The sequence below is a fragment of the Somniosus microcephalus genome, chromosome 20 (assembly GCF_052327205.1).
Source record: "Somniosus microcephalus isolate GS21.2 chromosome 20, FLI_Smic_1.0, whole genome shotgun sequence".
NCBI lineage: Eukaryota > Metazoa > Chordata > Chondrichthyes > Squaliformes > Somniosidae > Somniosus > Somniosus microcephalus.
The window spans coordinates 37,882,459-37,907,580 of NC_141006.1; the positions used below are offsets into that span (position 1 = coordinate 37,882,459).

Consider the following 25,122-nt stretch of genomic DNA (forward strand, 5'->3'; position numbering starts at 1 on the left):
CCCACACAGTGTGACGCTTTAACAAGGTTCATTGCTGACTTTTTGGATGGTGTAACATACCTGGTAAACACTTGGTGCTTCAACACCCTCTCGTGGTAGGAAAGTGGCACTGCATGCAACAAATTGGGCCTGAATTTACTGTAAAAATAATGGTGAGGCTAACAGTGGCCACCGTTATTAATGCGCAAATCAGACAGCAACATAATTCGCAGTTTAATGTGAAAATCCAGAAGTTGCTGTCGGAGATGCGGTGCTCCTCCGTAAACTGCGCGAAAACAGCATCTCACTGTCTGGCTCCCTATTCAAATTTATTGAACGACGTGAAGTTCCTGTACTGATGTCATAGAGATGGACTAAACTCGCCACAGAAAGTTAGGGCTTGCCCATTTCAGTCTAAGCACCCTTTTGAATGGCGTGATAAGACTTAATTACTGCCAAACAACCTCTCTGGCACTGAAAATTGACAGTTACAGGTGCGGAGTCTCATTCCTTCAGATTTTAATCATTGTTGAGTTTTTTTTTAAAAAGTAAATAAAATTTTTAAAACTTTTTCTGTCTCTTTTTTTCTCTCTCATTCCAATCTTTCTTTCCCTCTCTTTTATTTTGCTTTCTGTACCTGATTTGACATTGAATTCACTATTCTAACTTGCACTTTCTGGGTCAGACTCTGTGCTGTTCATTAACAATGCTTCAATCTGATTGGTTAAGGAGACACACAGTTGCTTGCCCTGTTCACACAGGTCCCAGATACCCTGTAGGGGATGCGTCTAGTTTGGATCTCTAATTTACAGCAACTCCCAGTGCAAAAGGTCATAGGAATTAAATGGGCAAGGGCAAGTCCAACAAACGGCGGGCGCCATTCTTTCGCTGGCTTCAGTAAATTCTAGCCGTGTCTTAAAAACTAGCAGATCACCCATTGTGTAGCTCATGCTAACTCGATGCGTAGATCTGTCTCTTACCTGACTTGGCTGTCTTCACATTGCTGGTTCTCTGTCTGTCTGCACCTCTGCTTCTCCTTCCCTTTCTGGTACTCCCGCTATCACCTGATTGCCTTTATTGTCCTTTGATTGGGAGGTGGAGGATAGCATGGCAAGGAAGGAACATAGGCTGCAATTTCTGGTGACTTGTATGGGGCACCAGTTACGGGAGTGATTCTGGAAGGAACACAATCAGTGGCTGGGGGGACAAACCTGGCTAGGGTTGCTTGGTTGTTTTGGGATGGTGGACTTTTAGACCATGCAGATTGCATGTTGGAGGGGGAGAATCTGGCCAGGGTGACACAGTTGCATTCAGTGGCAGACTTTCTAGCCATGGGTGACAGCTGCGGGGGAGATGGGAAGGCGAGGGATCAGAGCAAGGATGCAGATAAGTTTCAGATCATGGGTGGGGAAGGGCCCTGGAAGAAATCAATGTAAAGAGGGTGGTGCACCAGACCCCTTGCTTAACATGTTTCCCCACATACCCACACTCCCATTTTGTACTCTATGCCCCTACCCTGCATCCTTTCTCCTATTGTTTCCTGTATTATACCCTGGCCCTCAGTTCCATCACCTCCACCTTCTCCTCAGCACCCCAATTCCATTCCATGCTCCTCCTGCTTCATGCTATATCCTAGATTTCATCACTCTCCCTTCACTCTAAACCCTCTCTTTCCCATCACACCATTTGTTCTGAATGCCTCCCTTACAGCACGTAAAAAAAAATTGCAATCACCAGGAATTTGCAAGATTAAGGCTGGAGCTAGGAAGTGAGAACAGCTCGAGAATGGGTGAGCAACTGGCTATGGGCAAGTGGGGACTGCTGGAGAGCAGGAGAGGATCCAGAAGATAAAGGCAGGGGGGGACTGGGAAGCAGGAGTGACTGGAGGGCAGGAGAGTGGATAAAGGAACCAGAGCAGGACAGCCAGGGTAAGACTGAGAATAAGGAATGGAGCGATCCGGCCAGGGAAGGGGGGTTGGAAGAGAAGTAAGAGAGGCCCAAGGCCTTAACTAAGGACCATAAATAAAGTGTTATACCTTGGATTCTGCAGGAATGGCAAACTCCCACAGTTCAGAAAAGATCAGTAGAGGTCAAGATTCAACATGTAGGTATACTGGAAAATCTCACATGCAGAATGTCTTCCAGTACAAAACTGTTATGCAATATTTGAGTATTTCGATCATAATCAAGACCACTTACTTACAATGACTAAAATCTGTTATTTTGTGGGATTCTAAAATTGTATTTAAAGATAAACTTGAAAGAAACTGCAATTTAAATAAAATTCCCTGCAGTGCCAGGTAGACAAACTGAACGAGATGAACTTTGCAGGAGCAGGAGTGCCATCTAGTGTTAGGACGACTAAAAGGAATGATGCATATTTACCGAGACACCAGCCATAAATCAAAGACATAAATACTCAACAGGTTAGGCAGCATCTATGGAGAGAGAAACAGAGTTAACAGAAACAGAGTTCTGACGAAAGGTTATCGACCTGAAAAGTTAGCTCTCTTCACAGGTGCTGTCTGACCTGCTGAGCAATGTTCCCTCTAATTTTTTTTGCGTGCGGTCCCTTTAAATTTGCTGCAGGGCAGCGTGCGTGGTAACTCTTCGAGCTTGCGAGCAGCCTGCACGGGACCTCCAGATTGCTACGCAGATGCATGCCCGCACAGTTTAGGGGGAACATTGCTGCCGAGTATTTTCAAAATTTTGTTTTTATTTCAGATTACCAGCATCCACAGTATTTTGGTTTTGAATAAATCAAAGACAGCTGCTTTTTTAATAACTTTAAAGGATTAAAGTAACATAAAGCAAGGAAGTTCTTTTACAATACATCTGCTCTGTATCATTAATGCTATAAGGCTTGATTTGTAAGACTGATTGCAGCCTTTTCCTCATGTGCAGTTCCTTGGGTATCAGTAACTTTCTGGTACCCCACCCAAGTCCCACACACTCATGCATGCCTGAAAAAAATATTTTTCTCTGGAACAGCTCGGAAATCCTGATGCACAATTGGTATACTTCACTTAAGTCTGCCCAAATGGATTTAAATATGAAACTTGGATATGAAGATGGGTCTTTGCCTAACCACATTAGGCTCGAGGCCCTGAGAACTGAGGCCATGGATGCAAAGCTACCTTGTATACTCTAAACATGTCTGCATGCCGTCCCAACAGTTTTGACTCCTGAAAGATTTCAAGTGATTCAGGAAAAGTTCAGCAAATATTTTATCAGCACAAACAACTGAAAAGGAAGATAAACCAATTCCATACTAATTAAAACTCAGCCACTCAATTACGACTTATACAAACGAGGACATAGATACCTACCTGATAAAACAACACAGTAAACCTGGACAAACATTCTTCACTGCAGAACTCCTCTATTTTCCCCCCAAACTGCTGGTTAAGTAGGCGTTTTGAAGACTGTGAACAGGAACTACAAGATTTACAGTGAAGTCCCCAACGTTTTGCCAAATCATGCTTGTAAAGAAGCTTGCAACCTGCAAATGAAATAATGAGAGAGTGCTTTTAAAATGAAAAACCAGTATTTTCAGGAACAGGAAACAAGCCCACCCTCTCTTTTTTGGACCTCAACCCTCACTCCACCGCCTCACCATATTTTCATTCCTTTCTCTATCCCAATATTATGTAGTGAGATCTGCACAGTTGCAGATTATTGAAGTCATGCTGTTCCGAATCAGTTTTAGGAGCTCCATTTGGCTCAGTGGGTAAATGCCCTGTCCAATGTGGTACTGACCCATGGAAACCAGGAAGGCTCCTGGATCCAGTCCGGTGTCTGTACTTGGATATTTGATCTCAGCAGGGATGGTGACCTTGCCCTTCCCATAGCTCGCCACTTTTAGCTCTCCCTCTGTCCCCTCGGTCTTTGGTCGTCTACACTATTCAGACGAAGCTCAATGCAAACTTCACAAATAGCATCTCATCTTTCTGCTGGGCACTCTCCAGCTCTCTAGTCTGAACATTTATTTTTATTAGCTTCAGACCTTGGCTATACCTTCCATTTTCTTCCTTTCCATCACCTGGCTACATAATAGTGCACGGTATAGAGAGGGGCTCTACGAAAGGAGGAGCAAAATAAAGAAATGAAGCAATGTCATCCAGTTTTGCAGAAACCTTGGTTATATTCTACTGATGATATTTCCAAGTCAGATTTAAATAATGAAAACTACAATGTCAGTGAATCGTCAAGTTCTCAATTAACTTCATGGGACGGGGGGGGGGGGGATCTAAATTTTACCTTCTGTGAAGCTTTACCTAGGGGTATTTTATCTTCCTTGAAAGATTGACTAAATTGGTGACAATGGAAATTGTAAATGGAAGTTTGGAAAGAACATGCTTGATGGGTCAAGCACCGCCTTTTCTCATTCTATATATTATGTACTAACATTAAAAAACATTTTAGTCACCAGTTTTCATTCAATTATATGGCAGGTTATATGCATCTCTTTCAGCTTAAACACCTCTAAAGGTCCTATGGTGGCATCTTGTCATATTCCAAGTTATTCTGAACATAGTGCAAACAAAAATATCCTTATTTTCTCCACAGGAACAAGAAACCAACCAGCATAGGGCTTTAATGGAAATCTCAGTTTATCAAAAATTATTGCTTATATAAATTATTAATGTGATATGAGGGTTAAAGTTTTAGCTCATTCAGCACCAGAAACGATTTCAAAACACACCCATTACCTTCACTACAAAATGGCTTGTCAACGCTTGAAAACTTTACAGTCTCCTTGACGATCTTTTCTGATCGACAGTATTCACATATTGCAACCACAGAGTTGATCCGCTTGTATTCATCACAACAAGACTTTCCACAGAACTGAACCATTCTACCCTGTGTGAGGAAGAAAGTTAAATGTGACTGCTGGCACTCGAGTAAGAAGGGCATCCAATAAAAGTCTCACAAAAATGTGTTTTAGTGCTCAGATCCAACTAATTTAAGTGAAAAATAAATGATTAACTTATGATAAAGTAAGTTCAATTAAACCAAAAAACCTTTGTTCATAAATTTTTTAATTCCAAAAATAGAGATTCCTTATTTGAAAATTCATTCTAAAATTCTGAATTTAAATATTCAATTTAATATTTTATTAAGTGTTATGAGGTGTTTGGACACAAGTTTAAAATGATATAATCATAGAATGTTACAGCACAAGAGGCTGTGAAACTTTGCATATTTCTACCACTTTTAAAAAAGATTCAGTATGTTGAACTCCCGAGAGCACCGACATTGGCGAGTTTAGCCTTGCATAGTGCACAGAAATATTAGATAAAAAAGTTAAAACATCCTGAATCAGAAATTCTTACCTTGTACTCAAGAAGCTCGGGCTTAGAGGAGAACAACCGCTGGCAATACTGACATTTCAGCCTGATAAGAGTGCGAGCCACCACCACCTGCTGGGATTGTGCAAGCCTCTGTAACCCGGCTGCCGCGGATGTGGTGACAGAGGTTGAAGAAACCACAGGAGCACCAGCCACTACCGGAGCGGTTGATGGAATGTTTACCGTTACCTGACCCTGGGACAGGGGTACGACAGCTTGTGAGCCTGGAGCGGCCTGGTTGAATAATCCCTACAGGAAAAAAAACAAACAGAAGCCCAATTTATTTTTTATGTTGGACACCAATTTCATAGAACCAACTTCTCTCATACAGATTTCAATTTATACTGCAACCAAATGTTTTTTTCCTCTTGTAATTTAATTGTTCTGTTAAAAGAGGATGATTACGGTCACATTAAAAGTCTGAACTTTTTGCTTCAAATTATTAGTAATACTAGTTGAAAAAGAGAAGTTAATCACTGCATGCAGTCACTACTCTCATTAAAGCTTTCAGTTATACCACACTGCTGTCAGTAGGTGCAGCAATATGCTATGGGGGGGGGGGGGGGGGGGGGGGGGAAAAATCACACTTCGGCCTACGTGCTTTAAATGCTGTGGAATATACTTCTCGTGTGATACTAATTCACCACATCCAATTTCACCCTACTAGCACTACTGGACCTGCAAGCGCCAGTACTTAACCGTGGTGCTTTACAACTCAAGGACGTAGCTGCAAGCTTTTCCACTGTTGCAGATTATGCAGTATAAAATCTTCATGAGCTTTACTGAAATCTAATCCCAGTGATAACACTGCATTACCTCTCTTAGCCTACTGGGCCCTAGGCTCTTGACTTTTGACTTTTTCAACACATTCAAAATTACATTTTAGGACATCAAGCATAATATGCATCTCATTAAAACAGAAAGAATTGGTTACAGAAAAGGTAAAGTGCATTATATTAACATGCCCATCAAGAGAGACTGGGAAAAGTTAAAACTAGAGCATAGGAACATAAAAACATGAATGAGCAATTCAGCCCTTCAAGCCTGTTCTGGCATTCAATGACATCATGGCTGATCTGCATCTTAACTGCATCCACCTGCCTTGGCTCCATATCCTTTCAAACTCTTGGCTTGCAAAAATCTATTGCTCAGATTTAAAATTATTAATTGAGCTAGCAGCTACTGCTTTTTGTGGAAGAGAGTTCCACACTTCTACCACCCTTTGCGACAAGAAATGTTTCCTAACCCCTCTCCTGAATAACCTGGCTCTAAATTTTAAGGTTATGTGCCCAAGACTTCCCATCAGCAGAAAAAGTCTCTCTCTACCTACCCTATATCAATTCCTTTCAAACCATAAAAACCTCAATCAAATCACCCCTTAACCTTCTATATTCCAGGGAATACAAGCCTAGTAACATCTCCTCATAATCTAACCCTTGGAGCTCTGGTAACATTCTGGTGAATCAGTGCTGCACTCCTTCCAAGGCCAATATATCCTTTCTAAGGTACGATGCCCAGAACTGTATATAGTACTCCAGATGTGGTCTAACCAGGGTTTTGTATAGCTTGTAAAGCAGGTATCCACAAAGCAAGAACTACCCAAAATTTAAACTGCCTGCACTACTGTTGCATGTCTGATATATCAGACTTTTTTAGTCCACTCGCACAAGCCAAAAAAGTGTGTGAACAGTGGTGGATTACCAAAAGTAAGAGAAAAACCACACTGGGCACTACAAAAGCTATGTTGCAGTTTGAGGGCTGTATTTTCATGCCTGGTCACATATCTTGTATACAACACACATCTGTGTAAATGTAACTTTTTGGAAGAAATTTAGCTTGGCTTTTGTTTTAAATTCTGGGAATTTCACATCCTATTTGTGATGAGGTTTATATGAAGCAGTGTGTATGTCCAGTTGCAATGAATTTGTCACTTGCTCATTCTGTCCACAGACCTTCCCCTGCAGGGGTTCTCTGGCCATGCTCAGAAGCATGCCACCAAGCACCAGCAGCAACAAGTGCTTAACTTTGCCACCGACTGCACTTTGTTTCTGGAATCAGCAGGAAAATCCCCTAAAGTCTCGAGGGAAAGTTTGGTCCAGCAGAAGTCTACGTGCTGCATTTTTTATGCTGAAATGCTGCGTCTGAGGCAAAGCTTGCTGTTGGACGCAACCCTGTGCTTCTTATACCCCACTTACAGGAAACTTTCGATTAACCGGCCCCTAAATAATCGGAACGCTCTATCCACCGGCAAAATTCAGGAGTCGGTTCAGGTAACTTTTTTTTACTCCATTTGTTGCTGTGCAAGGGTGTAGCTGAAGCTGTTGCTAAGCTACAGAGACGCTTGCAACTTGTGCCGATTGTTTTGAAGCTCTTGCTAAGCAACAGGGTTTGTTGCTTTATACGGAGCTCTGAGCTCCGTATCTTTTACTATCGCGTTTGGTTATCCGGAATTGTTGACGAACCGGCAACACGTCGGTCCCGTCCGTGCCGGATACCAGAAAGTTTCCTGTATGTTGTATCACTGCCTCAGACGCCAGCACTGAAACATACAAAGTGTTCTAATTGACTTCAGGGGCAAAGTGCCACCAGCAGCAAAGGTAAGGAACTGTTGCGAACATGTGACTTTGTTAACTGTGCAATTTTGCGTCATTGCAGTTATTTGCGGCGTTGCCAATTTCACAACGCAGTATAAATAGAGAATTCAGCTCAATGGGAACAGTGTAATATAACTGGGCAACAGAACTGTACACAGAATCAGTGGAACAGACTGTATTTTGGTTTTGAAAGCAGTCTGGAAGTTTAGAAGGTTTAAACACGCAAAGGAATGCCACAGGGAAGACTCATTAAAAATTGCGAGCCTTCTGTGTAGCATCTGGTATCACTCAACACCAAAAAATTCAATTAAAAATAACAGATGGAACGTTCCTTTCTAAATTTTCCAATAGCCATTCCACATAGCAGGATGGATACCACCAGCACGGGGTTTCCACGATCATTACGAGAGCAACACTGCACCCAAAAATGGCGCACAACAGAATGGAAGTGCTATAGCAAAATACTGCAGATGCTGGAAATCCGAAATAACAACAGAAAATGCTGGAAAAACTCAGCAGACCAGGCAACATCCGTGGAGAGAAAACAGAGTCGACGTTCCGGGTCTAACCCTTTTTCAAAACTGGAAAGGAAATGAAATAGATCGAAAGGCCGGGCTGGGAGAGAACAAAAGAAGTGAAGAGACATTAAGAGGTATTCAAAACGAGACGAAATGGTGATAGGACTAGTGGAGACAAAAGACGGCTCTAGATTAGGTGTGAAATGCGCTGGCAGAATGAGAGACAGCTGCCATGTGGGAAGAGAGAAAAAAAAGGGGGGGGGGGGGGAAAAAAGGGCCAAAACAAAGATGTGGATAAAATATAAGCAAAAATGTAATGGGGGCCGAGGTTATGATCTGAAATTGTTGAACTCGATATTGAGTCCGGAAGGCTGTAAAGTGCCTAATCGGAAGATGAGGTGCTGTTCCTCGAGTTTACGTTGAGCTTCCGTGGAACAATGCAAGAGCCCGAGTACAGTGAGGTCTGAGTGGGAATGGGGCGGTGAATTAAACTGACAGACGACCGGAAGCTCGGGGTCCCCCTTACAGACTGAACGGAGGTGTTCCGCAAAGCGGTCACCCAATCTTCCGATTAGGCACTTTACAGCCTTCCGGACTCAACATCAAGTTCAACAATTTCAGATCATAACCTCGGCCCCCATTACATTTTTACTTATATTTTATCCACATCTTTGTTTTGGCCCTTTTCCACCCCCCCCCCACCTTTTTTCTCTCTCCCACATGGCAGCTGTCTCCCATTCTGCCAGAACATTTCACACCTAATCTAGAGCCGTCTTTTGTCTCCACTAGTCCTATCACCATCTCGTCTCGTTTTGAATACCTCTTAATGTCTCTTCACTTCTTTTGTTCTCTCCCAGCCCTGCCTTTCGATCTATTTCATTTCCTTTCCAGTTTTGAAAAAGGGTTAGACCCGGAACGTCGAATCTGTTTTCTCTCCTCGGATGTTGCCTGGCCTGCTGAGTTTTTCCAGCATTTTCTGTTGTTAGAATGGAAGTGCTGGTTGCCAGGTCCAACAACTCCAACTTGGGCACTGAACACAAAATTTCAATTGGAGAAAATACTGCCTTTGCAGGATAGTCCTCGGACTTTCAGCACTCATGTAAAAGCACAGGAGACCTATGATGGCCAGTTTTATACTCATTAGGTTGTATGAACCTTCCCCAGTCAATCCCTAGTCGATTTTATTTGAATTATTATTAGGGTACAATGATGTACAATGGCTGTAGTGCCACATTAATCCAGAGGCCTGGACTAATAAGCCAGAGAACAGTTCAAATTCCACCATGGCAGTTTGAGAATTTGAATTCAGTTTAAAAAACAATCTGGAAATAAAAAGCTGGTACAGGAAACTTTGGATTATCCAGAGGTTAACTGTCCGGAATGCTCGAGCCACCGGCAAAAATCAGGAGCCGTTTCGTTAGTTTTTTTTTCTTTTCGTTGCTTTTTTTTCCACCAGTCAGGCTCTGCAAGGTCTCGCTGAAGCTGTTGCTAAGCTACAGAGATGCTTGCAAGGTACGTCCAAGTGTTTAGAAGCTGTTGCAAGGTTTGTTGCCAGATACGGAGCTCAAAATCTCCGTATGTTTCAACATTAGCGCTGGTTTGTCTGGCAGTTTTGATGGGACGGCAACAGCTCGGTCCCGTCGGTGCCGGATAGCACAAAGTTTCCTGTATTAGTAAAAAGTAACCTTGAACCTGTCGGATTATGATAAAAACCCAACTGGTTCACTAATGTTCTTTAAGGAAGGAAAGCTGCCTTCTTTACCCAGTCTGGCCTATATGCGACTCCAGTCCCACACCTCTTAAATGCCCTCTGAAGTGGCCTAGCAAAACACTCAGTTGCATCAAACTGCTACAAATGATTAACAGTTCAAGAAGTAGGCCCACCGCCACCTTCTCTGGGCAACTAGGAATGGTCAATAAATGCCAGCATTGCTTGTGACGGCCACATCCCAAGAATGAACAGAAAAAAGAATCAGTTATACTTCTCGTCTAGAATGTTCCAAAATAAATCTTTTAGGTAGACGCTCAAAATTAAATGTTTGATTAAAAAGAGGTTTTGTAAATTAATATAACACACATTAAACCAATCTCCTTTTCAGTACATATGATTTTTATAATGCCACCACTTTTCCGGGCTCTCCCAGTTAATATACCTAACAGCAATCCCCTAATTCAAGTAGGTGGGCTGGATCTGCTCATTTGTCTTAACTGACAGCCTACATGTAGTTCTGTCCAATTACAAGTTGTAGTTCTACGCTGTGACAAACACACAGATTGTGCAAACCACCTAAGCAACAGCCTGGCTTCTTATTCACAGTCTCACTCTAATCATTTCACACATTTCACACATCGACATGCAAAGGCTCAGTTCAGGCCATGTGGATATGAAGTAGGCAGAAGTGAAGACATTGCACATATTCTTCAATGGTGTAAATAGAAACTCCTTGGAAGAAGTTGATAATTTAATTAACTGTTACTAAAGCTCCGTGTACATTTGGGAGTAAGTATCGCCATTAAAAATTAATCTAATACTGATATAATTTGAGAGAGTAAGCCTTGCCAGCAAAAATTGTGAATAGCATCACAAGCATGTAGAAAAAATGTCCTTTTCATTTTAGCAAGTCCTGTCCCTTCTTCCCCAACATTAACTGCAAATGCCCAGAACACACCGTCCGCCCAAAAATGTGCAGTGCCTTGCCCCTTACAAATCCAACACAGCAAGTTACGTTGTTATGCTGTCGAGGGGAGGGAAGTCCAGGGGTGAAGAAAAAGATAAATCTTTTTTTTTATATTAAAAAAAAACCCGTACCTGAAATGATGCCACACAGTTATAACTGCAGAAATTCCGAATACTGCCATCTGACATGGCAAGGTGATACTGAGGTGTCATCGTCACTTTACAGTAATTGCACTGAACACTGGTACCTAATTGGATACAACACACACAAAGTCATGATATGTCCAAGAGTGCTACATTAGCTACAAGCATCATCTAAAACCAGAGGAATATAATGAAATACAAACAATATCAGACTTAACAGTCCTAAAGCAGACAAGTCACCATTCGAAACCTAATGGCACATTTAATCCCAGTTATGTGATGTAGCATTCACATATCAAGGCTGACAGTCCTGTATAATTATAAGCTATTGGTCACTTCTTACAATGACATTTTTCTCAATGGAATGTTTGAAGACAGATTAAAGTATCCGAATCACATTAAATCTTCAACAATTAAGAATGTGTTGTGTTTAAACAAAAAAACAGAAGTCAAATAAATAATAACAGAAAATGCTGGAAATACTCAGCAGGTCAGGCAGCGTCTGTGGAGAGAGAAACAGAGTTAACGTTTCATGTCGATGAGCCTTCGTCAGAACGAAGGGTCAAGGGTCATCGACCTCAAAAGTTAACTCTGTTTCTATCTCCACAGATGCTGCCTGACCGGCTGAGTATTTCCAGCATTTTCTGTTTTTATTTCAGATTTCCAGCATCCACAGTATTTTGCTTTTGTCAAATAAATAAGTTGTTTCAATGTAATTATAGTATAACTTTAGATCTCCAGTAATTCAACAAACCATAGTTCACATTCAGCCTTTTCCAATTGAAGCTAAATTAAAACAGATTCATACAGAGAGTCCATGCACGTTCAATCAGGCTTTATATGAAACACTTTTAAGTGCATAAAGAGAGACTCACCACCAGGACATTATATTTTAGTTTTAAAGTTCACGGTAATTCTAGCTTTTGCCATGTAACTCTATGCAATCAGAGTCTCGGGAGAGCGACCTCAATGAAGGGCGGCTCTGAAAACAATAAACCTGCTGTTCCACAGATGAACGGTTCCCTCGTGCAGGCAAAGTGATATTTTCTGCACTGCATAGTGAGCTTGCATCATGTGACAATCAAACTGACACAGCTCAGCATATTTGCGAGACCAACAAGGGGAGACTGTGGTGCCATCAGCAGACCCACAAAAAAGTGTACCTCACTGCCAGAGACCAGGAAATTTATGGCTTCGGAGTAAAAAAAAGTGCCTTTGGAGGTGCCAAATACACCGTAAACAATTAAGCCTTCCAAAAGTTTTACTCAATATTTGAAGAAATTATACCACTACCTTGCGTAGTTACCATTTGCACTCGATAGGCTGAAAGGCAGTTAACTGAGCAAAATAGTTCAGCTTTTCCAAAAGTGTTTGTGTTTTCAATCATTTCGGAGGACGCCCTCAGAGATTTACACCAAGCGCAGGGAGTAATCTTTACATTTTTCTGTTATAAGAATAGAAAGTATTAGGTGTGAAACAAGGATTTAGATCATTTTATTATTTTACAAGATAATTACAGATAAGGGAAGCCATTCATCTGTCTAGAAGCACCTTAAACATGAAACACTAGTAATATAAAGAGAGATTGGGACTTGGAATTGGTGGGGGCGGGGGGGGGGGGGGGGGGAAAGGGGGGAGTCAACCAACCTTCCATTATTTGCAGCTCGAGTTTCTTTCATACAAAAGACTTTTTTCAAGCAGAGAATGAGAGGCTCAATGTTTGTACAGCTCTTCAATGCAAAATAAATGAATAACTAACAGTGTCTGAAGTTCTAGTTTCAATCCAATTTTTGTTCCTGCTTTCCTGAAGTCACTTACTCATGCTGGGGTACAGTGTCAAGAAAGAGTCCAGCATCTCACCCAAGTGACCATTCTTTCTGCATGAGCCTAAACAGTGCACGCAATCGGATCCTGGCAGGTTTCACAGTCAAGTCCAATCCTGTCCTTATCTGGTCCATATACATATACTTTAAAAGTCAATGGGCAACCATCAGGAACAGAAACTTTGGATGAAGTTCCCCCTTTCTACAGCTGTGTTGTGGTCAATTGTGACTCAACACAGACTGCATTCAAATCTAGAAACCTACTGGTCTGTATGGCTCAGTTCCAGACTAGGCACAGTGACCAACTGAGCCAATGGGAAAGCCTCACATTCTGGAGTTTGAGACTCTAATATTCATTATTTGAGAACGGCCCTGACATCTACCAACATTTCACATAGTTAACCATACAGATGTCAAATAACTGCACTCCAGACTGGAGGCAATATAGGACTTCAACATTGTGCACTTGTAGAGACAATATAAGCTCCAATTGTGTATAAAAGTTTGGGGAGGTGGAGGAACACAAAGTTATACTGGCTGTTCAAATCATTATGGGGAAAAATGACCCAAGAACGCTACACGTGCAAGACAGAGATGCAATACTTTGCTGGCATATTAAGGTCTTAAGTTTATTTCATGAAGATTCTCCACACCAATAAACGAGGTGCAATTCCTTTCAGCAATAATTACAACATTATGGGTCGAATGGCCGCCTTCTGTGCTGTAAATTTCTATGATTCTACGATGACAAACACATTGTATGTTGGTATGAAATTTCTTTATGCACCATTGTAAAGTATTCTATAACCTGTTTACTTTAAGCAATTTAATAAATCAGTTGCAATAGCATAGAGAAATTCCATACAAACGCTGTAATATATTTATCACAAATATCAGAGTTATTTCCCCAAAAGTTTATACAAGTGTTTTTTTTTTAAGGTTTACAGTGCGGTTGCATTGAGAGTCTGGCATAAGCCTAATTAACATAGGACCAACACTTGGAGATGGGGAGAAAGGAAGAATTAATTTTGCTGTGGCATCACTGTCCAATATTAAACAATTGTCAGCTTAGCTGAATGGTTGCACTCTCACCTACAAGTCAGAAGGTCATGGGTTCAAGCTGACTACATACTTGAGCACATAATCAGTGTAGTGTCGAGAGCATTGTCAGACATGCTGTCTTTAAGATTAGACATTATACCACGGTCTGCAGGTGAATGTAAAAGATCAGAAAGCACTATTCACAGAGGAGTAGAGTATTCAGTGTCCTGACCAATATTTATCGCTCAACCAAAGCCACCAACAGATTAATTGATCATTTATCTAATTTTATGTTTGTGGGACCTGGTTGTCTGCTGCATTTGTCTACATTCCAACAGTGGCTACATTCCAACAGTAATTAATTAGGTATGAAGCACTTTGGGATGTCACGAGGACATGACGGGTGCTATGCAAATTCAAGTTCACAACGTGAACTCAATTAGAGAATTGTGATGGTACACTTAGCAGGTTTGCCCTTCCGTCATCCAGCTATCCTCAGTTCTCTTCATACAGTCCATATAACTGTCTGATCAGCTGCTGTTTGTATGACCTTCCCCCCCCCCCCCCAATGCCCCACCCAAGTCTACTGCAGCTTTCAAAAGTCACCACTTCAATCTCAAACATCAACAACTAACTCTCCAGTGGTCCTGCCAGTTAAAGGAATGACTCAAGATGACCCTTTCACTTGCTGAAGCACCTTATGGGGACATCCTTTATCAGACACAAGTCCTTAATTAGATCTAAACAAAGAGTACCAGGTGATCAAGTGCAACCATGTACAACTGAGGTCTGGAAATAAGGCAGGCAGGTGGTTTATATGACTTGTATACTAGTGCTTTGACAACACTACTAGCAGTATTTTATGACTCACTACTGCACTGGCCCTGTCCATCTATCCATCTCATCAGTAGGTTTACAGTAACAATGGACAGCTTGGCAAACATTAAATAAACCAGCATTCATTTTATGTCCCTGAAATGAGGGCAGTTATACAGATGATATGGTGTCCAGTTGGATAGGAATGGAGGGACAAGTTTAAACAATTAATTTGTATTCAAGGTAAACACAGGCATGTGGCATCATGTGCAAACAGCTGTTTTGAGATTTTGGGGTAGGAAGAGGATTGAAGTCAGATTTCACTATTGTCTAGTTCTGATGAAGGATCACCAACCTGAAACGTTAACTCTGTTTCTCTCGCTACAGATGCTGCCTGACCTGCTGAGTATTTCCAGCATTGTCTGTTTTTATTTCACTATTGTCTTTCTGGTTTAAAAGGCAACAAACCTGTTTAAATGTGGACATACAGGCAGAACCACAGAACTTCTTACACTGCCCTTCGATCTGAAGCATGTGACACTGCGCAGACCCGCTGTAACAATAAGCACCACAGTTATCACAACAATTCATAGTGAGATTGTTGGCCATTCGAAACTTGGAGAAACATGTATCACTGCAAAGTTTGTGTACAACGTTCTGGTAGTTCACTTCATGGCGGACCTGAAATAAAGAATAAAATCTTATGATGCATAATAGGAAACAATTAAGAATAGTGATAAACATGGCATTCCGAAGAGTTGTGGCACTGAAGTGCTCACCCACAAAGCTTTGTGTACGTTTAATTCCCCAAATAGAGCCCAATCTCCTCTGGTGCCATCACATGCCAGGAGTAAGGTACAGTTCCACAGGGAAAGAGATAATGGCCCGTATTTCCCCACGCTTCTGCTCCTGGGCCTCTCCAAACTCCAAGTGCGCAGGGCCCAGGTATCCCAGAGGCGCATGCAGTTCGCAGCGTCCCTGGGATCATGTGGGCCATGGGGAGCCAATCAAAGAAGGGAATCTCCCTTCATACACTTGAGAGGAAGACCTGTCAAATATGAATGGAGATCACCCCAAAAACATAGTAAAACTTTTTATTTTTTTTTATTTTTTTATAAAACATTTTAAAAATAACTTGAAATTACAATAAATTAAGTATTTTAAACAACAATTTAAAAAAAAAAAAATTTTAAGTTTTTTTACGGGGCTAAAAATAAACGTACCTTTTTTTAAAAAAAAAAGTACAGGAAACTCTTTTTTATCCGGCACCAACGGGACCGGCGTGGTGCCGGTTGATCAAAAAGTCCGGATTACAGAGAGGTATACTTACTAAGGTACGAGAGCCCCGTACACGGTCACAGATCCAGGCGTCCCTGTTGCATGGCAACAGGTGCAGGAACCCCAGTTACACGGCCACAGATCCAGGCGTCCCTGTTGCATGGCAACAGGTGCAGAAACCCCAGTTACACGGCCACAGATCCAGGCGTCCCTGTTGCATGGCAACAGGTGCAGGAACCCCAGTTACACGACCACAGATCCAAGAACCCCGGTTACACGGCCACTAATATGAAGTAAAACTTACCTGAACCTACTCCTGAATTTTGCCGGTTAAGAGAGATTTCCGGTTATTTAGGTGCCGGTAAAAAAAGAGTTTCCTGTATTTTTAAATGATAAATCCGTGAAAATTTTTTTTAAAAACTTTTTCAACTCTTATCCTGGTAAAAGCAGGTCTTACGCCTGCTTTTACCAGGCGTAAGAATTGTAAGGGTTTTCTGCGGACGGAGGGTCTCTAAAAAGCGGAACTATCCGCCCGCAGAGGCCCTTCTCCCGGGCAGCCGGAGGATCTGTCAAGGCCATTCTTGGCAGATCAGAAATGCCGGTTTTCAGCGCATGCGTTGTGCATGCCTGAAACCGGCATTTCCGATGTCCCTACGGGTGAGTACACAGCCCGTACACACCCGTAGGGATCGGCATATCTGGGCCAATGTTTATATATGAATTAAGGGAAAACCAACTCAAGACTGTTCTCATGTGCCTCCTTACAGCTGATTACAGAGCAGCAGTGGTCACCTGTAATTGATCTCTCAGCTGGGCCTTTTGTTTCTGTCTAAATATAGTGAATGCATTCTGCAGTCCATACACTGACAGGATAACCAACACAACTAGAAACATAGTAACATTAACTTTTTTCATAATGCTTATCCCCAACCTGTTATGATGACTGTACTCAAGGTACAGGAGATTCAGAACCAACACCGTAAATGGTTGACCAGATAACTTGTGACAAAGTTGCACATGATGTATGAGAAATATGCCGAGTGAGACATAAAACATATCTTCATCACTGACTCCATTTATACCATATTCAGGGCAAGTAAGCAAAAGCTAAAAAGTTAAAATTTACATTGAATTAGGAACTGGATCGTAGTGGGGTTCTGGTAAGAGCAGTTCCATTATGTTGCCTCTCAACTGCAACCTAATTTCTAAAAGCCATGAATATTTCTTGGGAGATATCCTCACAGATGGTAGAACACTTATTTTATTACCCAAAATTAGAGTCATTTATTGAGTTGTTCTCTATTTTCATAAGAGAATACTTCCATTACAATTCAAAGCATACAAGAAACTGGAATATAATTCTTACGATACTTTCATTTTGAATTCCTGATCAGTGAATGAAATGTTGTGGAGAACAAATTACATAGTGAATAGGAGTGGATCATAAAAAAGAGAGACATGAATAGATATTAAACTTACAACAGACACTTTCTGACAAATGCTGCACTTGGTGGTGATATTATTCGTCGTTGAAGCAGACTTTCCTTTCATCTCAAATAAGCAGTTATGGTTACAGAATTCCTTGTACGGACCCCTACCATCAATCTGACCCATTACTAAGTCCTTTAGGTTCATGATTTCTCTGGAAAATAAAATTTAAATGACATTTTAAAGAAAATTTCAGCAATTTCCTCCATTTTAAAAACACACATTATCAAACCAAAGATGCTGTTTTTTCCAAAATGACTAAAATAAAACTTCACGGAGGCGTTCTTTTCCAACATGCTAGCCTCCGAACTATTTCTGAACAGTAGACATGTTATGTATGAGTAAGAGAGAGTTTCAAAGCCACGCCAGAAAGATCAAAGTGAAACAAAATATAAATGTCGTCCTGTCCAAATACAGATAAAATAGTCCACGTACTGTGAGTGTATGAAACAATACTGGGTGTGGTATTCTAGACATCTGGTTTACATTTCAGGTAGCTACTTCCATTCGTTGCTTTATTTTTTGTATTTCCCCACTTTTCCCTCTCTTGTACCCAAGTTTTCCTCTCCTTTAACTGGAAGGAGGAAACTGTCCATAGTTGCTGCCAAAGTTCCATTTAATGGCGTAGGTTGAGAATTCTCTCACAATGACAGCATACAAGTTAGAATGTAAAGTCTCGGACAGAATCAAAGGCACACCACCTTGGTTGGGAATCTACTCTGTTACTGCTGAAGGACGATGCCAAGTGACAGCTTATTACTGATCTTTGCATCGTGGAACACTTTGAACATTATGCCAAACTAAACTGGATTGGAGTATTAACAGAAAATGCTGGAAATACTCAGCAGGCCAGGCAGCATCCGTGGAGAGAGAAACAGAGTTAATGTTTCAGGTCTGGGACCCTTCATCAGAACTGGAAAAAGCTGGAGATGTAACAGATATTAAGCAGGTGCAGAGACGGGGGGGGGGGGGGGGGGGGGGGTTAGGAGGGGAGGAAGAAATAGAAAGAACATCCTGTACTTTTGTAAGAGGCAGGAAAGATAAAATGTTGCAAATGGGAATGGCAAAAATCATACTGCATGAAAAATGGGGGCAGGGATAATTATCTGAAATTGTTGAACTCAATGTTGAGTCCGGCAGGCTGCAAAGTGCCCAATCGAAAGATGAGGTGCTGTTCCTCGAGCTTACGTTGAGCTTCATTGGAACAATGCAATAGCCCGAGGACAGAGAGATCAGAGTGGGAGTGAAGCGGTGAATTAAAGTGACAGGCGACTGGAAGCTCAGGGTCACCCGTACGGACTGAACGGAAGTGTTCCGCAAAGCGGTCGCCCAATCTGCGTTTGGTCTCCCCAATGTAGAGGAGACCGCATCGTGAGCAGCGAATACAGTATATTAAATTGCAAGAAGTACAAGTAAATCGCTGTTTCACCTGGAAGGGGTGTTTGGGGCCCTGGACGGTGGGAAGGGAGGAGGTAAAAGGGCATGTGTTGCATCTCCTGCGCTTGCACGGGAAGGTGCCAGGTGAAGGAGCAGGGCTGTTAGGGGTGATTGAGGAGTGGACCAGGGTGTCGCGGAGGGAGCGGTCCCTTCGGAATACTGAAAGGGGAGGTGAGGGGAAGATGTGTTTGGTGGTGGGATCACGTTGGAGGTGGCGGAAAATGATCCGTTGAATGTGGAGGCTGGTGGGGTGAAAGGTGAGGACAAGGGGAACCCTATCGTGGTTCTGGGAGGGAGGGGCAGGGGTGAGAGCAGAAGTGCGGGAAATAGAACGGACACGGTCAAGGGCCGTGTCAGCCACGGGAGAGGGGAATCCTCGGTTGAGGAAAAAGGAAGACATGTCGGAAGCACTGGTATGGAAGGTGGCATCGTCAGAACAGATGCGGCGGAGACGGAGAAACTGGGAGAATTGAATAGAGTCCTTACAGGAAGCGGGGTGGGAGGAAGTGTAGTCCAGGGAACTGTGGGAGTCGGTGGGCTTGTAGTGGATGTTTGTTGAAAGCCGATCGCCAGAAATGGAGACGGCAAAGTCAAGGAAGGGAAGGGAAGAGTCGGAGATGGACCATGTGAAGGTGAGGGCAGGGTGGAAATTGGAAGTAAAGTGAATGAACTTATCCAGTTCAGGGCGAGAGCAGGAAACGGCACCAATACAGTCATCGATGTACCGGAAAAAGAGGTGAGGGAGGGGACCTGAGTAGGACTGGAACAAAGAATGTTCCACATGTCCCATGAACAGGCAGGCATAGCTAGGGCCCATCCGGGTTCCCATAGCAACACCTTTAATTTGGAGGAAGTGAGTGGAGTCAAAGGAGAAGTTGTTCAATGCGAGAACAAGTTCAGCCAGGCGGAGGAGGGTGGTGGTGGATGGGGACTGGTTGGGCCTCTGTTCAAGGAAGAAACAGAGCACCCGAAGGCCGTCCTGGTGGGGGATGGAGGTGTAGAGGGATTGGACGTCCATGGTGAAAAGGAGACGGTTGGGGCCAGGAAACTGGAAACTGTTAAAGTGACGGAGGGCGTCGGAAGAGTCGCGAATGTAGGTGGGAAGAGACTGGACAAGGGGAGAAAAGATAGAGTCGAGATAGGAAGAGATAAGTTCCGTGGGGCAAGAACAGGCTGAAACGATGGGTCTACTAGGGCAGTCCTGTTTGTGGATCTTGGGAAGGAGGTAGAAGCGGGCTGTGCGGGGTTGGGGGACTATGAGATTGGCACATCTCCAGCTTTTTCCAGTTCTGATGAAGGGTCCCAGACCTGAAACGTTAACTCTGTTTCTCTCTCCACGGATGCTGCCTGGCCTGCTGAGTATTTCCAGCATTTTCTGTTGTTATTTCAGATTTCCAGCGTCCGCAGTATTTTGCAATTGGATTGGAGTATTACTTGGCAAATTATTTCTGAAAGGGTTTGACACAAAGATTATCACATTGAACTGGTGAGGACTTGCATGACAATATTTCCAAAAACTAGGAGTACCTCAGATTTGCACATATTGATTCTGCGTCCATCAGGAATTTTCTTCTTTAATATGATTCTAAAATTCATGGGATAACCCAGCACAAAAAATGTGACCTGATCATACAAAATTAATTTATTTCTGTAGGTTCCAGAAAAAGGGTTTTGGATAAAGCAAAAACAGAGACTTGATTATGTAAAAAAAAACACTTGCACTGCAATTGTTGCTGGCAGTCATGAATAGACACAATACAGGATTCATTCAGGTAAGAGGGAGGAGAAAACACACTCAAAAGGACACTACCAGCAAAGATGAAAGTCAGAGTTGGCATGGTGGATGGGGAGCATCTATGGATGATCTCAAAATGGATTTTCAGAAGACTTTCAGTAAGGTTCCATTCAAGAGATTATCAAAAATGAAATTGGAATTGGAGGCAATCTTTTGACGGATTGGTAATTGGATGGGAGTTAGGAGACAGAGTAAAGATAAAGGGAACATTCTCTGATTGGCGGGATGTGACAAATAGTGCTCCCCAGGCTTCAGCTTTGCACCATATATATTAATGGCTTGGATGAATGAAGAGAGAGTTGTATATCCAAGTTTGCAGATGACACTAAGTTAGGAAGTATATAGTAAGTTGTAAATATGGAGGCAGGAAGTTACAAGGAGACACAGACAGACTGTGAGTGGCCAAAACTGTGACAGATGGCAGTCAATGTAGGAAAGTGCGAGGTCAACCACTTTGGATCCAAGTAAGAAATAATCAGAATATTTTCTGAATGATGAGAGTCGGGGAGCTGTGGAGGAGCGATCTGGGTGTCAATGTGCACCAACCACTAAAAGCTACAAAAAGTAATCAAAAAGGATAATGGAATGTTGGCCTTTATCTCAGAGGCTGGAATAGAAAAGTGAGAAAGTGATGCTTCAGTTGTACGGAGCCTTGGTCTGGTGGACTGTGTTCAGATTTGGTGACCGCACCTCAGGGAAGATATATTGGCCTTGGAGGGGGTGCAGTGCAGCTTCACCAGAACGAGAACGGGTCTTCAAGATTAAAATTACGAGGGCCGGTTGCATTCCTTTTGAGTTTAGCGGGTTGAGGGGTAATTGAATAGAGGTGTTTAAAATGACAAAGAGATTTGATAGGGTAAATACAGAGAAATTATTTCTTCTGGCTGGGGAATCCAGAACAAGAGGGCACAATCTTAAAATTAGAGCGAGGATGGTTAGCAGTGAAATCAGGAAGCACTTTTTCCACACAAAGGGTCGTGGAAATCTGGAACTGTCCCCCCAAAAGGCAGTGAATGCTGGGTCAATTGAAATTTTCAAGGCTGAGTGTGAGAGTACAATCTGCAGCAGCTGCTACTCGCTTTTCAGTGACCACACTGGTCAATCAAGTGCAGCAAAAGCAATTTTTTTTTAAGCTGGAAAGCATTCCCTGATGTGCTTTTATACTCTTCAATTACCTTCAAGGCCGTTACAAAAAAAAATTATACCATCACATATTACAGAAATGAGGAAGCACTTTTCTCAACTAAGCATGAATACATTAGAGCAAAAGTATCCTCCCTGCCATGCTCCCTCCTCCAATATCCAGTTACAAACATTCTGCTCTCCCTTTCCTGATTAAGGCACACTACTTCACAAGCAATAACAGAGGCCTTATAAAAATGATGTAACGGGAACAGGAAGAGGCATTTTCTCCACAGAACAAGCTCTGACTATCAGCTGTCTGCAAGGCGAACAACATCAAGCAAAGGCAAGGAAGGAATTTCCCTAGCAGCTTGGCAGAAGTCAGCTAATGATTTTTCTCCTCTTGGGCAAGTATCTGTCATCTCCAGCCTTGAAAAAAGATGTCTCAGAATGGGCATTAGAGAAAGATATATGATACTTAATTGGATAAAGTAAACCCAGAATGGATCTCGGTGTGCCATGGCTGCAGGACAACAGGGCCAAGTCCAGAGTTGTAAAGTGTAACTTTAGGACAGGCTGCAGAAAGTATTTCTTTACTCAAAGGGTAACAAACCAGCCAGAGGAAAGGGTGATCAACAGCTGGAATGGATTTACAAGAAGGGTGGTCGAGTCCAGGACACCGGATTGACTGGAGAAGTATTTAGATGCTATAATGGGAAGATGATACATCAATGCAAAGGACAGATCAAATGGGTTGAAGACACTTGGCCGTCCTAACCTTTGGTCTTGTGACTGACACTGGTGTTTCACATTTTATTTTTATTTATTTTTTATTTTTTTATTTTTTTTAAAGGAGTGTCATTTTACAACGTGCACCCAAATGGAATACAACTGCTATGAAAGCAGACAGATGGTCACACTGATGTACCTATGTTCATACTTGCACAAGTTACATCAGAGCCTAGCAAATAATAAAAACCTGCAGGAAGCTACGAATTATGCTCGAAATGTTAGGGCTTTGTGGTATGACGAAAGTGAAACATGTACAACAAACCTTCTCCGTGGTCAGAGAAAAGAAAGATTTGCATTTATATAGCGCCTTTGATGACCTCAGGACATCCTAAATAGCTTTAGTGTCAATTAAATACATTGACTGTAGTCATTGTTGCAATGTAGGGAACGTGGCAACCAAATTGTACACAGCAAGCTCCCACAAACATTAATTAGATAAATTACCAGATATTGTTTTGTTTTTTTTAGTGATGTTGGTTGAGGGATAAATATTGGTCAGGGCACAGGGGAGAACGCCCCCACTCTTCTTCGAAATAGTTGCATGGGATCTTTAACGTCAACCTGAGAGGGCAGACGAGGCTTAACGTCTCATCTGAAAGGTGGCACCTCCAGCAGTGCAGCACTCCCTCAGAACTACACTGGAGTGTTAGACTAGATTTTGTGCTCAAGTCTCTAGTGGGACTTCAACTCACAACCTTCTGACTCGGAAGTGAGAGTGCTATTTTTATCCCCTACTATCTGATTAGTTCAGTATTTCTACCATGATAACAATCAAAGTTCAAACTTGAGTCTGCACTAAATCAATCAGAAAACTCAAAGATGAGCTGGCAGTCAGACAAACACAAGAATTTTATTACACTAATTATTCACTGATCACAAAGAAAAACAAGAAAAAAATTGGATTGGAATCAAATTAGAGCCCTGAATTTCCGATCGGAGGCTTCCGGTGGGCGGATTCTTCCAATCAGCAAAAAATCTACCTGTTGGTCCGAGATACAGAGGCTTCCGACCCTGGGCCTCTACTCTTGGAAATGCGCAGAGACCCGTGTAACCCAGGGGCGCATGCGGTTCGCAAGCACCCCTGGGATCACTAGGGCCAGCTCAACCAATGGAAGAAGGGAATCCCCCTTCATACTTGACAGTTCCATACGCACGGAGCTGTCAAAAATATGAATGGGGATGACGACAAAAATGCACCAACACACTGAAATAAAGAAAGAAAAACTATTACATATATAAAATTAATTAAAATGGCATTTAATTAAATATGTTACACAAAAATTTAATTTCTTGAAATTTGTTAGATATTTTAATGGGGCTTAATATAAATTTACCTTATTGGACAGGGGTTTTAATATATAAGTGAGTGATAAAATCTTATTTTTACATTTTTTCCAAAATCTTATGCTGGTAAAAGGAGGCCGTACGCCTGCTTTTACCAGGCACAAGAATTCTATGGCCTTTCAGCGGGCGGAAGTTGAGCAAATAGCGCAAATCTCCACCCGCAGAGACACTTTTCTTGGGCATGCGTTGGATCGGTCAGGAGAATTCTTAACAGATCGCAAGTTCCTGGTTTCAGCACATGCGCTTCGCATGCCTAAACCCGGAACTTGCGCGGCCCCCTATGGGCGCCTACGCACCCGTGAGGGTCGGGAAATATGGGCCTGTATCTTCTTCCTGCTGAAATATTTCCAGTGGGCACTTTGGACTCAAGGGCACGCAAACCATAGTTTAACAAAACAAAATCTTTTTGTATTAAAAAGTTAAATAGGCATGGCATCGTGATCCTACAACACATTGAAATTTTTCCCTATTTTCTCTGAGCACAAATGAAACCTCTCAAGCAGCTAGCCACAAACAGGTCAATATTCAGTGTGGCTTCTGGCAGACATACTAAGACTGGTAAGCAAGTAACAAGAAAAAAGTTACTTTGTAGCTCCTTTGCGATGTCATCTGTGGTAACAATTATTACTGTTGGTTGATTGGTCAACCAATGAGCCTGCTAGAAAGCAACACACAGCTAACCAATCAGCTGTTCAACAGAGGTACCGATTCAATTCTATTTTAGTTGATCTGTCACAAGTGGCTCTTGGAAGGTGAAAATAATGCAGAAATATGGAACAATTGAAGGGAGAACTACACATGGATGTCACTATATAAAAATGAGGCAGTGCAATAAACAGCCTTAGAATAAAAGAACAACCATGTGATCTTTGTTCACAAACAATTTTTGTCTATAAAAAATGCCTCTAAGTAGTCAATAAAAT

The 25,122-nt window shown here is 42.2% G+C and overlaps 1 protein-coding gene across 5 annotated transcripts in view; it reads right to left on the reverse strand.

Moving 5' to 3' along the window:
- The window catches only part of LOC147103125 (zinc finger MYM-type protein 4-like), a 180,738-nt gene that overhangs the window by 37,156 nt on the left and 118,460 nt on the right, over positions 1 to 25,122 (reverse strand). For 4 of the 5 annotated variants that reach the window (XM_085962449.1, XM_085962447.1, XM_085962448.1 and 1 more), the window contains 7 exons: positions 17,701 to 17,863; positions 15,412 to 15,624; positions 12,554 to 12,707; positions 11,252 to 11,367; positions 5,316 to 5,579; positions 4,692 to 4,842; positions 3,309 to 3,481 (listed from right to left, as the gene is read on the reverse strand). In XM_085962449.1, the coding sequence (XP_085818575.1) occupies positions 3,309 to 3,481; positions 4,692 to 4,842; positions 5,316 to 5,579; positions 11,252 to 11,367; positions 12,554 to 12,707; positions 15,412 to 15,624; positions 17,701 to 17,863 (1,234 nt within the window). The remainder of the gene's footprint in view (positions 1 to 3,308; positions 3,482 to 4,691; positions 4,843 to 5,315; positions 5,580 to 11,251; positions 11,368 to 12,553; positions 12,708 to 15,411; positions 15,625 to 17,700; positions 17,864 to 25,122) is intronic. The other variant, XM_085962446.1, reaches the window with a different exon arrangement.